General features: G+C 39.1%; 1 protein-coding gene across 2 annotated transcripts; it reads right to left on the bottom strand.

Moving 5' to 3' along the window:
• Positions 1-7,183: 7,183 nt before the first annotated feature.
• LOC147628448 (long chain acyl-CoA synthetase 8-like) lies at positions 7,184-13,171 on the bottom strand. Of its 2 annotated transcripts, XR_015268109.1 has the most exons (13): positions 12,833-13,171; positions 12,091-12,569; positions 11,823-11,903; positions 11,119-11,391; positions 10,837-10,968; positions 10,548-10,721; positions 10,242-10,468; positions 9,635-9,752; positions 8,531-8,662; positions 8,298-8,432; positions 8,012-8,218; positions 7,632-7,892; positions 7,184-7,232 (listed from the first exon to the last, which is right to left on the bottom strand). XR_015268109.1 is itself a non-coding variant. In XM_086813600.1 (12 exons), the coding sequence occupies exons 2-12, from the start codon at positions 12,547-12,549 to the stop codon at positions 7,701-7,703; spliced, it is 2,130 nt and encodes a 709-aa protein (XP_086669726.1). In that variant the 5' UTR covers positions 12,550-12,569; positions 12,833-13,171; the 3' UTR covers positions 7,184-7,700. The 2 variants fall into 2 exon arrangements, 1 of the variants encoding a protein (XP_086669726.1); XM_086813600.1 differs by having other exon boundaries at positions 7,184-7,892.
• Between the last annotated feature and the right edge of the window lie 291 nt (positions 13,172-13,462).

The following is a 13,462-nucleotide window of genomic DNA, read 5'->3' as shown; positions in this document are numbered from 1 at the left end:
GCTGCTCTGCAGCGCCTGAGGTGGAACTCTCTCTCTCTGGTTATTCCAATTCTGGGAGGGAGTTCGGAGACTGCTTTGCATGGAGGCTGCAGGCTGAGCTGGCACTCTTCTGGGGTTGCCCTGATTTTGGCGCGAGGGACCTTGATTGGACTGATACGAAGGAGTCTGTCTCTGAATTCTGGGACCCTGGCTTCCTTGGGCCACAAAAGGAGATGGGAAATCCTTGAGCTGGTGCCCAAACCCTTGACATCCGAAGCACCTGTTCTCACTTCAAAGCTCTTCCCTTTGCATTCTTGAGAGAGCCGGAGTTCCTGAGAAAGTACTTCGAGGGAAAGGTCTTCCTTCATTCCTAAAGCTTCCCGACTCCAGATTCTGGTTGGAACCTTGGTGTCTCTTTGGAGGCGGAAAGTTGGAAGAACTTCCCAGTGTTTGAAATCTCTTAAAGGATTGAGGGAGCTGGCTTTGGCGGGACTTTTACGATGAAAGCTTTGGCAAAGTCCTTCGTCATTCTGACAGCTTTTGCCATGGACACTGGGTTGGCATTCTTTGACAAGTGTGTCTTAGGATTCGTTCATTCCCCGAATGAACCTGGCCATGAGTTGCTCTTCATCTAGAGGTGGTGAATACTTGAGGAGAAGAGCAAATGCCTGTCGATACTCTTCAATGGTTTTGCTCCCCTGGTTTAGCTCTAAAAATTCATTCATCTTGGTTTCTAAAAATCGGGGGGGACAAAATCTCTTCCTTAAATAGGCTTTAAGATCATTCCAGGATTGGGTATTTCTGTCCAGATGGTTGGTGTCACAATGGTTTTTCCATGCCACCCTGGCTGTTTCCACAATTTTCAGCCTGGTAAGAGCCATTTTGCTCCTCTCATTGTAACCGGCGACATCAAAATACTCCTCCATTGCTTCAACCCATTTCTCTACAGCTTCACCCAAGTTCTCCCCTTCACCTTTGAAGGGTCCTGGCTGAGTTCTGTGAAGAGCCTTGCGAACGTCGGGGTCAAGCTCTTCTTCATCAGTGAGAGGGTCTGGCTGATGGCCACAGTTCCCTCGCCTCATGATTCTGCCAAAAATGATATATTATTAAATTTTTATTTTGATATCGTCCACGAGATCCTAAGACTTAAGAGGTTCGGAAAATAATTTCTTAAACAAGATAAATGATCTTATTGGAGATCTATAACATATGTCTGGTAACAGATTTTATTTTATCAATTTGTCGATAAACAATCACTTATACAACTGGGAATTTTTCCACAAAACATTTATTTATTTATATAAAAGTTACAATATATACATAGAGCAGTTCGGCTCCTGAAGTCAAAATATCCTCGGGAGACGCATAAGACGACGATACTGGGCTATAGACATGCCCTGATACAAATGTTTCCTTACTTCCAAGGGAGCTGCTATCTTCTCTTTAGGAATAAAGCGACTAAGGAGTCTGTAGATTTGGCAGGAAAGTCTGAAGTTTCGAGACGTTGAGTGATATAAAATAACACCATGTATCACTTTCAGCCTCATCAAAATCATGGTTAATGAGAGATTCTGCCTCAGCATCGCACGCTGGTCGCCGCAAGAGGCGTGTACATACTGCCCTGCAAACCACTTGTGCTGTCCTCTCTCCGCTGGGTCAGGGAAATATAGATCCTCGAAATGGCCTGCGAGTCTGGCTTGGCTCGCTCGAGTTGTAGCGGAAGAGATGAGATGCTTGAAGGCGAACGCAGTCGTCTTGTGACTAGGTGAGGTCGGGAACACCAATTAAGTGTGGAACTTCCATCTATAAAATCAAATTCTTTGATTAAAAATCTTCATTAATGAAGCTTAAGGAATGAAAATACAATATGTAAATGCTCTTTCTGAGTTTTTATTACAATTTTCTGATAAGAATTCATTTCTCCTTATTAGCTTTCAACAAAGCTCTAATACCAGCTGTGAGACCCTCGACCCCCTCCGTGGTGCCCCCTCCGAGGGCGCTCGTGAGACAGAAGCACGTCAGCCTCTCGCGCGGGGCAGGGATCCACACTCGTCGGGGCCTCGCCTACTGCGGATGTCCGGACAAGAGACTAGTCCGGCGGTTCCTCCAAAACCGAACCCGGAAAAACTTCCCAGCCCGGAAGGCACGGGCGATTCCTCCGGGGAAAATCTTCGAACGGGAGAATTAATCTAACGAGTCAAAGTCTTAACTATTCAAACTGATCCGACCGAACCTGAAGTCACATGGTCAGATCAAAGAAGAGACTTGCACTTGGTCCATAGAATCACCGTTTTTTTCCTCCTTTAATGAGGCATAGCCGCTGATTCCCTCCCACAGAACAAGGGTCTTCTCAGGACTTAATCTAACTAACGTAACTAATCATAACTTAATGGTATCGCAGGAATCCCCCGATCCAGCCTACATGGGTTAGCCAACCACTCGACCAACCACAGTATTGGTGGGATTCCTTTATAAAGATTTGGTTATGTTTCGCCCGGGTGTACCAAGGAAAAGAGTTCCCAGGCCGTTTCATGCAAAAATTAAAGTAGGCATACCACGTACACACCCAATATGAAACTGCCATTTATAATAGATTCGGATGTCTTTAAAACAATCCTTCAATGAAAATCATAATATTACTGATCATCATCCTCCAAAATTCTGAGTTCATTGTATTACAAAATATGTCATCTGGACTCTCTCCGGTGAAGACCAGCTGGCCAACCAACGAGATCCAATATCAAAATTTGATACACGAAAGTCATTCTTTTTAGTCCATCCAAATCTTCCTCAACGCATACATGGGTATCCTAGCAATCGCGAGCCCGTGCATCACCTGATCAGAACTCTCTAGGATCTTGCTTAGGGACCGCTTCATCGATCCTCGCCCATTGTACCGAAGCGCATCATTTTAACCGTACCGAGGCTGGTCAAGACCTCGATAGGTTTGCCGCGAGCGACATCCCTTGACGACTCCCCGCGCCAGCTATTGCAACGAGCCTCTTCTTAGTTTAAACACATACCAAATGCTTCCTCCAGCATTCTGGCGTAAAACAGTCCTTTAAATGAAAAGTGTAAGTAAAATTTTCGGTTTGAGATTGATTCCACAAAACCCTTTTTCTTTAATCCACAATTTCATAATGAGAATCCTTGATCTCTCATCAGGGTAATCTACCCATAATTTGACTGACTGTCCAACTAGATTCTTGGTGATTTCGATCAAGGAAAAACTAGTTAATTCAACGGTAATCTATTCTTTGTATTAAGAACTAGAATTGGTCATCACGAAGTTTTTGCTTGATTCAGATATCGAGAGATGGACAAGTAGTTCACTGACCTCTCAAAGTCATGGTCTAACCAAAATCATTCGGTTTAGTTCTGGCTATGATTCTAAGGATTTTCTTCAAATAAACATCTACTGAACATCTACCCGTAAGGAAATTCCAATTTTGTGAATTCTATTCCTTCTTAACCATAATAGATTAAGAAATGGTTTTATATGAGAATATCAGATTTTAATGAAAATACTCTTCTTCCATTTAATCTAATTTTGGGTAAATACCAATTTGATGATTTAACCACATAAAATGTCTAATTTCTCAACTTTAATTCCCATGGTGGAATTATGGTAAAAATTTCTCACCAAAAATTAATTCAAAACTTTCTCTACTTAAATATCATAAAATTTCTTCTTTTAACTAAATACAATTATCCATTTTGTTGAAAAGCTTAAAATTCCTCTTTTCCTCATTTAATAATTGGATTCCAATTGTCATGGGAATTCCTCTTTTATCATAAAATGAATTTATCTAAAATTTCTCTTTAAATTAAATAAAAATATACATTATTCTAAATATACCAAGAATTTTACTTTTACTATTTAAATGATTGAATTCCAAGTATGATGAGAATTTCTCTTTTATCATTTAAATTTTCTCATGCATAAAAATAAATTTAACTAAAATTTCTCATAAAATTAAATAAAAATATCCATTAATTTAAATATGATAATAATTCCACTTTTACCATTTAAATGATTGAATTCCAAATATGATGGGAATTCCTCTTTCATCATTTAAATTTATTCATGCATAAAATAATTTATCTAAAATTTTTCTTTAATTTTAAATAAAAATATCCATTAATTTTAATATACCAATTTTTCTCTTTCTCCGTTGAAATACATGGATCTCCATTATCATGGGAATTCCTCTTTTTTTTATAAAAATGAAATTACCAAAAATTCCTCTTTCTCTCTAATTAATTATTTATGCATAAACATTAAAATTTTCTTTTCCATGGATGTGATGAAAATTATTTTTTTAATATAGGATGAACAATTCTAGAATATGGTAGAAAGTTCTCTTTTCACATTATGCATAAAAATGATTTATGTATTAATTTCTCAAAAATTTTGCCATAGCTCCGCTCTGCTATTACTGATAATTTTTAATATTTTTTAAAAGAATAAGGCTTAGTAATACGATTATGATAGAGTAACTATCATTAGGATCTAAGTCTAATTTATGAAATTAATCATAATTTTACCATAATTATATTAGTATAAAAGCATAAAAAAGCCATTTCTTTAACCTTTAGCTTAACTAGCACAGAGTTTGATTATTGAATTGAGAATTTATCAATGAGAAGCATCATTTGAATAAGAATTGGTCATAAGAATGACCTTTCTTTTGGGGAGAGAGAGATATACATAAAAAAACATCCTAAATTAAGCATAAAGATAAACTTTTTGTGATTAAGCATTAGAATTCTTTAGAAAGCTTCATTTGCATTGAAAAACAATCCATTTGAATACTTCTCAAGCTTGAGAGGGATTGAGAAGTGAAAACATTGAGAATATTAGAGAAAAACCATGAAATTACATCTTACCTCTTGTTTTTACTTGCTTCTCTATCTTAGAAGAAGCCCCCAACCAATCAATTGGTTCAGTGTGTTGAGAGGAAAGCTCCAAGGATTGTTGGAGAGAGAGAAGCTCCAATCTCTCCAAAAGTAGAGGATTTTTAAGGGATAATAGAAAATATGCTTATTTTAATGTAATACTGGCATGGTCTAGCTCACAGATGAGAATACAAAAGAATGAGGGTCTGTTTATAGATGAGGGAGGCCACTAACTGAGTCCAACTAAGTTCTAAAATTTTCCAGGTTCAGATTGGCTGAATTTGGATAAGATTTGAACCAGTTTAGCTCCCATTTTGATCCAGGAAAGAGGAGAGATAAAAATATCTTAATATTTTTGAATTAAAAACCCCCCCACACATGAGAAAGAGGCGCCTACCTCAAAGATCTCCCCTTCCTTACCAAGGTGTCAAAAATTCATCATTCCCCAAAATATCTCATTTTTTTTAGTAATATCTCATAATTTTTAACTAATAAACCTTGTACTCAGTCAACTCTTCATCTTATGTGAGCACATACTTATTTTTGGGTATTTTCTTTTATTCATTGGATTTATCTCATCCCAATACTTGGATTAATCTTATTGGCACATAGGAACCTTAATTGGACCATAATCCAAATTTTTTTGAAAATCTTGACCCTTAGGTTAAAGTCTTTTAAATTATTTTTAATTGATTCCTAATGCACCTTAGAGAATTTATTTTGAATTTCTATTTCAAGAAAATATATTTTTGATATTTGTAAAATTTTTATATCTAAAAATATCTCAATATTGAATTATCTCTCTCTAGAATTTTTCTTCTCTCTAGACAAAAACAAGGAAAAATAATATTTTCTTATATTCAGAAATAGAGAATGATTATAGGGAATTGAAGTAAATCTTATTCATTATTCAGGCTGGGGAGGAATCTTACAATAATCAACAACTCCAAGTGTTGCTTGTTCTTCTCATCATTCACCCAACTCTAGGAATACATCCTACCACGAGTGCCTCAATCTCCTTTGCCTCCAAGTAAATCTTGCCATTCTTCTTCTTCCACCTTTGCCATTTGCAAGCACAAACTTGCCTTCATTTGGCCATGTCCCTATCAAACTAGTTTTTCTACAAGCTCATTTGGAGGTTAGTACTTCGGCATAGTCATGGTGAAGGGGCCTTATTGCACATCATCATCATCCTCTCTTTGTATTTTTCTCCCATGAGTTACTATCATTACTGTAATTCTCATTGCACATCATCATCATCATCCTCTCTTTGTATTTTTCTCCCATGAGTTACTATCATTACTGTAATTCTCATTGCACATCATCATCATCATCCTCTCGTTGTCTTATTATCCTAATCTTTAGCAATACAAATGAAAATTATTAATGGCCCATCTACTTTTAAGGTTCATCAAAGATGGAAGATGGCAAGATGAATAATGTGTAGTTTCTTATTTAGAGTCTCTCTAAAGTAGAATATGGATGTATTTAATTACATGGACTACATAATTTTTGGGTACATCTATGTAGGATGGGTTTGCAAAAGTTGTAAAAGTTCGTGTACATGAAAAATCTAATCATTGCTTATAGGGCTTCTTCTTTTTTTTGCAACAGGAAACACACACACTCTTACACCCCTTTGTGGGGTGAGGGGGAGGGGTGGGCCAAAATCCTGTACTTGCAAGCTCTCATTTGAAGAGAGATTAGTAATGAGGTTGGTTTAATCTGAATCTATAATCTTGCCCATTCCTTCATCAAATGTTTCTTTCTTACTTGTGTATTACGAATAATGTATTGCTAGCTGTTTGTTCTTTGACTCTTATCATCTTGTTATATTGTAATTAAATTTTCTTGTGATCTTATTTGTGGTATAATCAACAATGAGTTGCTCTCTTTTTGTGTATTGCTAGTGAGCTGTGATCAACTCAGTTGTGTATTGCTAGTGAGCTGTGATCAACTCAGAGCCAACTTCTTGGTGTTCTTCAGAGATTAGATTGTCAAGGAAATTAATGGTGGGTTTAGCTAACTAAGGTAGAGACTAGGGTTGAAGCAGATAAAGCTTTTCTCTTTTCCCTGTTTCTTCTTGTAGCAGCAACCCGAGAGAGACACACACACACACACACACACACAACTCCCTCATAGCCCAAAGTCCTCATTGCAAGAGGCATTAAGAGATGCAAAGTAATCATTAAGGCCTCTGTGCACATATACTCAGTTTAATTCATTTGGTGGTGTCCATTCAGAGATTTTTTGCGAATAAAGGTAGAAGAACTCGGACATATAGAGTGAAATGGAAGGATAAGTAGGAAGAAATTCAGCTTAATTTGTGTTCCCTTTGTTCACAAGTCCGATCCCTGTCAATGCAAAAGATAACTTGCAACATCACATGGAGATCAAGAGATCCTTTTATGGGATAATCTAAATCTTATTGGGCTAGAAAAGATGCAAAATTATATCCCAGGATGCAACACTATTTCTAGATTGCCCTCCTCAGGCTTTGGCTTTGTAGTGTGCAGAATTGAGATTATGCATGGATTAAACTTTGTATGAAGATGTAGTTGTATGTAAGCATGCAAGCATGTGTATGTATGTTTATCTCTATGTGTGTATGTATGTTTATCTCTGTGTGTGTGCACTATATGTGGGTATTTTATGTATGTGTGCACTGTATGTAGGAATGAATGTACACACGTAGACCTGTATGTGCTATGGGTGCATCTATTATCTTGTGTGTATGGCACATGTTATCTTACTGTGTGATAGAAGCTAAAGCCTTCCTCTACAAAAAAACCCTTAGGCTTGGACAGCACGTAGTGAGAAGCTTATTGTAGGCTGACTGGATTGGATGCTTCGTCGTAAAGCGCCTTCAAATCCTTCATGAATGCTTTCTTGATGTTTTCTCTTTTGAGTTTCAAGGCTGCTGTGACTAAACCAGTCTCGGGTGTCCAAGGCTGTGGCAAAAGCTTGATTTTAGCTGGTATCTCAATTTTCTGCAACTTTCCAATTTTTCCCACCTGAATACAAAAAGAATGATACGTATCAGAGTAATGGTTATAGCAGTGATCAACTAAAATGTGCTCTCAATTGTTTGACTAGGATGTGAGACGCTTGCTTTAATCCACTGGTTAGTTACCTTTTGAAGTGAAGAGGTGACCTCCTCTATTGCCTCATTTTTTAGGCACAGATCATGGAAGTCTTTGTGGGGAATGCCCTTGTCTTGAGCCCAGCTTTCAAGAGCTGAATGGGATGCAACTACTAGGGCAACAGCATGACTGTGAAAGGGATCAGCATGCACCATTATACTCTCCACGTACTTGCTACTAACAAGAATACCTTCCACCTGAAATTTTGATCAAATTTTTCAAGGCCATATATTTCTAATTGGAGCTAAGTTGATTGCTTTCTAGAATTCATCAGACCTTTCCAGGTGAAAGATATTCTCCATGTTGAAGCTTCACAATGTCCTTCTTCCGATCGATGATTTCCAAGCAGCCATCTGGATGGAACTGTCCAATATCACCTGTATAGAACCACCTTATGCCTCTCTCATCTACCTGCACATTGCATCACAATGTATCTTCTAACGCTCCTTCCCAGAAACATAATACCATTTGTTGCCAAAAGGTCGGTGAATCAAAACTGGCGCGCACACCTTGTAAACCTCGTCAGTCTTAGCTTGATTTTTGAAATATCCAAGAGTGGCATTGGGTCCTCCAATGACAATCTCGCCTCTTGGCATTGGAGTGTCTTCTATTGTGTATCCGCCTTCATTCCAGTTAATCAACTGTCAATAAGAGTAGTTTATTTAGCAATCTCGAACAGGTTTTTCAATGGAGATATTGATAACCTTTCAAGTTTAGTCTTGACCTCTTCACTGTTCAGTCATTGCAACCTTGAAAACTTTGGGGCTACCATAACCCTATACAACAAGTAATTGACTGCTCGTTGGGGCATATAGAGATCTAGAGACATGCAGATGATGTTGAACCTAATCACACACAGATGAGGGGTTGCAAAGCCTACTTAAACATGTTACATATGTTTGTCAAAGTGAAGGAATTGAAGCCAATTCTTGGTACTGTCTTCCACGCTAGCCATGTGGAGTGAGACAGTAGTCCATGTCTCATCATACATACATGAAGAGACAGGTCTAAAGACACCACTCACAACAGAGCACAGGGAGCTCTAAGTGTGTAGGGTATGTAATACATCTGAAGTCGAGACATAGGAACAGTAAACATGCTTTAGTTATGTTCAGCTTGGTTGACATACCCTTGCATGTTCGAGAAGGGTTATGGATCCTTTTGCAAGGTTATTATGCAAGAACTAGAGATATGGTGGCTGTCTACTTCTACACAATCTGCAAGCATAGAGATAAGACTTGCATGACAACACATTGATAAAGGGGACAGCATTGCCAAGGCACTCTTTACATCCTTCTTTATATTGACCGGCAATGCAAATTGCACAAGATATATACAATGACACACAGGACTCCCCAGTCACAGTTGGAGTTGAGGCCCACTGACAGGACCTGCTAAATTGTGTGTTCTTATGGTGTGAAGGGTCTTTGTTGGCCTTCCAAAACTCTCTCTCTCTCTCTCTCTCTCTCTCTCTCTCTCTCTCTCTCTGTATTTAAAAAAAACATGCTTAGAGACTTCATCTTTGTTTTCCTAAGACCTCCATTCTTGATTGAAGTCAGATCTAGACTTTGGAAACTCAAGAGTAATGACCGAATTTTTTAGAAAGTAGCTACCTTGACATAACACTGTGGAGCAGGAGGGCCCACTCGGCCAACTGTTGTATCATCCCAAGATGAGAACGTTGCTCCAGCACATGTCTCTGTGAGGCCATATCCTTGCCCAATTGGTGTACTACACACATTACAATTTACAATAATGTATAGATGTAAATTAAAAAACACTGGTCAAAAACACCAAGTTTACACCAGTAATTGGCATAGGCCCATGGGTTCTTTAGGCTTGTTATTAGAAATTATGGTGTTGAGAGACCAAATCTAACATAAACCCTGGCAAGAACGCCTCATTAAACAGGTGAGCACACTGCACAGACAATGGAAACACCCACAAGCAAAGAATCCCATCTGTAGCTGCTTATGATCCCTAGGTCAATTGTGGAATTTCTGAAATGCTTTTAGCACATTCTAGTGGTGAAGAAAAAAAAAATCAGGGTCTGAAAATGTATGAGAGATCTCGTGATGGCTGGTCAAGTACCTTTGGGAGTGCCTGCACACATTGACCATTAGCAGAGATCTGTGATGGGTGCGAGGAGACCCTCATTCATTGGAATTGTTAGCAGAAGAACAGTAATGGAGTCCATGGAAAGTTAGATAAAGATTTTACCCAATGCAAATATTGATGAATCGTTGTGTGTCTCTGGAGAGGGGTGCTCCTCCAGAGAGAATGTGTTGAACACGTCCTCCAAGAACAGACTTTATCTTTTTGAAAACTAAGGCATCCCAGAGAAGCTTCTCAAGACCCCAAGCACCAAACCAGCTCCCCTCAATGGCTGCCAATCTCCTCTTGTATGCCATTTCAAATAGCATTTTCGAAACTCCTTTCGCCTCAACCTTAATGTTTCCAAAAATGACCTTTAATGCAAGAGTAGCAAGTGCTGTGTTAATGTAGTAGTTTGGCAGGTCAACTTACTGTCTTTGTAACACCATTGCGAACACGATCGAGGATGGCAGGAACTGCAGAAATGATAGTTGGCATCAGCTCTGATGCATCACCTCTAGTGCCTTTCTTAATCTTACTTGATGTGTTAGTCAAAGTTAGAGGAGAGCCATAACCAATGGAAGTTCCAGCTGCACACATGATACACTGCACATGCGCCATTGCATAGAAAACCCATGTATGAGCAGATTGATGATGTTTATGTAAGCACTAATGTGCTACGCATAAATGTTTGCTAGTCAGTGTCCAAAAACATAAATACCTCAGCCACTAGTTCAAATACATGAGCAAGGGGTAAGAATGCCATATACACATCCTTTGAACACAGTCCAGGAAGAATATGCATAATGCCGCCGACTGTAGCCACCATATTTGCATGTGTCATCATTACTCCCTATCACATCATCAGGAAGGCAACAAAGTAAGCATGTCTTTTGTGTTAATTTCAAAGCTACTGAACTTATAAACAAGATCATCACACTCAAAGCTGAATTTACTGTTCACTTAAAACCTGAACTTAATATGCAGGGAGAAAAGGTCTGACCTTGGGCAAGCCTGTGCTTCCACTTGTATACATAATAATTGCAATGTCGCTATGCACAGGCAAGTCTGGTTGCAATGACAAGTTCTGTCCCAAACTCTCGACTTTTGAGAGTGATGCAAATGTCAAGGAGCCAGGCATATCAGATAGCAGTGGCTCTGAAGTTTCTCCAAGCTCTTCCATGTATACAACGCGTTTAAGTGTCCCCAACTGTTCACTAAGGTAAGAAATCTTTTTCATCTGCCTACAGTCGCATATGAGAGTAGTAACTTCTGTCTGCCATCCATGGAAAGTGTATGAGATGGCTTTATCATGTTTTAAAAAAATGGAAAGTGCATGCACCTAGACATAAAGCTTGCAAAGTGGTGGAAATGCTGCAATTCAAAGATCCAAGTTTGGTGTGCATAAGCAGCTCTTAAGGCTCTACAGCACTCATATCAGAGGCATATGAAAACTCTAAGCTCAGAGTAAAACACAATCAAACAATACAATCACACATAAGATGAAAATGAGCCTTTCAATAACTTCATGAAGATTTAAACCTACAACTGTACCATACAATATCGCATAAATCATGAGTCGATGTCCCTTCTCATGTCAGCAACACCCATAGGTAGGTGTAGGCATAGATAAGTACATGATCTTCACATGCTGAGTTCAAGAGTAAGTGCAAGTTGGAACCCTTATATAAGCACACGTTCACTTACCTCATTTAGAGAATGTACAAGGGCATCGTCGCCGAGTGAGGCATAGATGGTGACCACCGTGAAATTGCGACGGAAACAACCCTGGAAAGCACACAAAAGGACATTTAGAGAATGCATGAGGTCATCTTCACCCACTAAGGGGGGCATACAACATACAGTCAGAATATTCAAAGGCAATCTTGTTTCAACACAAGAGCCAGACTGTTTGAGGCTGCATGGCTTCACAGAAGGCAGATACAACAAGTGTGCAAGAAAATAGCAAACATACCTGCAATGCAATGAACCAATCCGCCCGGGTTTCGGCGAATATTGCACACCTCTCTCCCTTGTGGTGTCCAAGGGCTACAAGCCCTGAGGCAAAGTTACAAGCCCTTTCGAAGGCTCTGGCATAAGATGTCCACACATAGCCACCCATTGACAGTTTCTCGAGAGGTTTTCCGTCAGGGCCGGTCTCGAGTTCTCTTCGGATGAGTTCACGGGTGCCCAGCAGCTTCTGAGAGGCATACATGCTGCATGCTTGCTCGAAAAGAGCTGCGAGGGTGGTGGCACTCTCCCATGGAAACTCCACGAGAGTTGCAAAGGCGTGGTTTCTCATTGTGAGGCCAGGCTCGCCCCCCATCATGTGTACGGTCACTGCTTGGGGTTTCCTGGTTTTGGCCAGCTTGCTTTTCACTGCATAGCCTAGCAGGGCCGACAGAAGGCCGCCCACCACCACAACGCCTGCCATTAGGGATCTAGAGAGCCTCTCTGTCCAATCAACAAGCATCATCACTTAGATGGAAGCGTTCCCAGAAAATAATTTCCAGAAAGAGAGAAGAATTTAGGAATATAATTAACAGAAAGCAATCAACAGAAATGAAGAAGAATTCAGGAATAGTCAAAAGAATCGGGAAAATCAACTCAATTAGAACATAATTCACAGAAATGAACGAATTTAGAATAGGATCAGAGAGAATTGACGAGAGAATAAAGAGAAGAATCGGCAGGATTAGAGAAGGATTAACACTTACAATCAGTAAGTGTTTTGGAGCCCAAAAACAAAACCCAAGATTTTGAATCACGCTTCAGTTTTGAACCTTCACTTGTTTTTGGATTTGAGAGGGAAGAGGGCAAATTCCAATTCGCCAAATCAGCCTCTTTAGTAGGATCACCTTAGCCAAGTGTCCAAATCTAAACTTGTTCATCAGAGGTTGAGCTGCCCGGCTGTCCAAATCGAAACAAAATGTGTTTTTTTCAAACAAGTAGTTGAGCAGGAACTAAGTAGACCTAAAGAACTGTGTTTTTTTTTCCAAACAAGTAGTTAGAGTAGGTGCATAGTTTGAAGTAGGTGGCCAAGATATAATGCAATTGCTTTTTGACTTGTGTTTGTTCTATATGTAATTTATTTGCTTGTGTAATATATTTGCTTTAGATCAGCTTTAAAAACAAGTGAAAAACTGATTGGAGAGAGAGAGAGAGAGAGACCCAATACCTTCTCTTTTGTGGGTATGGAAACCTAGCCTAGAAATTGAAGGTTGGTTTATCCTTCACAAGAATGTGAGGAGAAAAAATTGCCCTTCAAATGATGGTATGATTTTGGTAAAAATAGTAGTATGGCCTTCCAATCTCTTTCAATAAATAGATATAATTGTTTGATATGA

The sequence above is a fragment of the Cibotium barometz genome, chromosome 19 (genome assembly GCF_041138505.1).
Source record: "Cibotium barometz isolate CiBa-2024 chromosome 19, ASM4113850v1, whole genome shotgun sequence".
NCBI lineage: Eukaryota > Viridiplantae > Streptophyta > Polypodiopsida > Cyatheales > Cibotiaceae > Cibotium > Cibotium barometz.
The sequence above is the reverse complement of the archived record's forward strand: the minus strand, read 5'-3'. Positions and strand labels throughout refer to the sequence as shown.

Coding starts and splice junctions, on each gene's coding strand:
- LOC147628448 (XM_086813600.1), bottom strand. CDS start 12,549: ATGGCAGGCGTTGTGGTGGTGGGCGGCCTTCTGTCGGCCCTGCTAGGC. Junction 8,663..9,634: donor CTCCACAGTGTTATGTCAAG/GTAGCTACTTTC, acceptor TCTTATTGACAG/TTGATTAACTGGAATGAAGG. Junction 8,219..8,297: donor AATATCTTTCACCTGGAAAG/GTCTGATGAATT, acceptor TCAAAATTTCAG/GTGGAAGGTATTCTTGTTAG.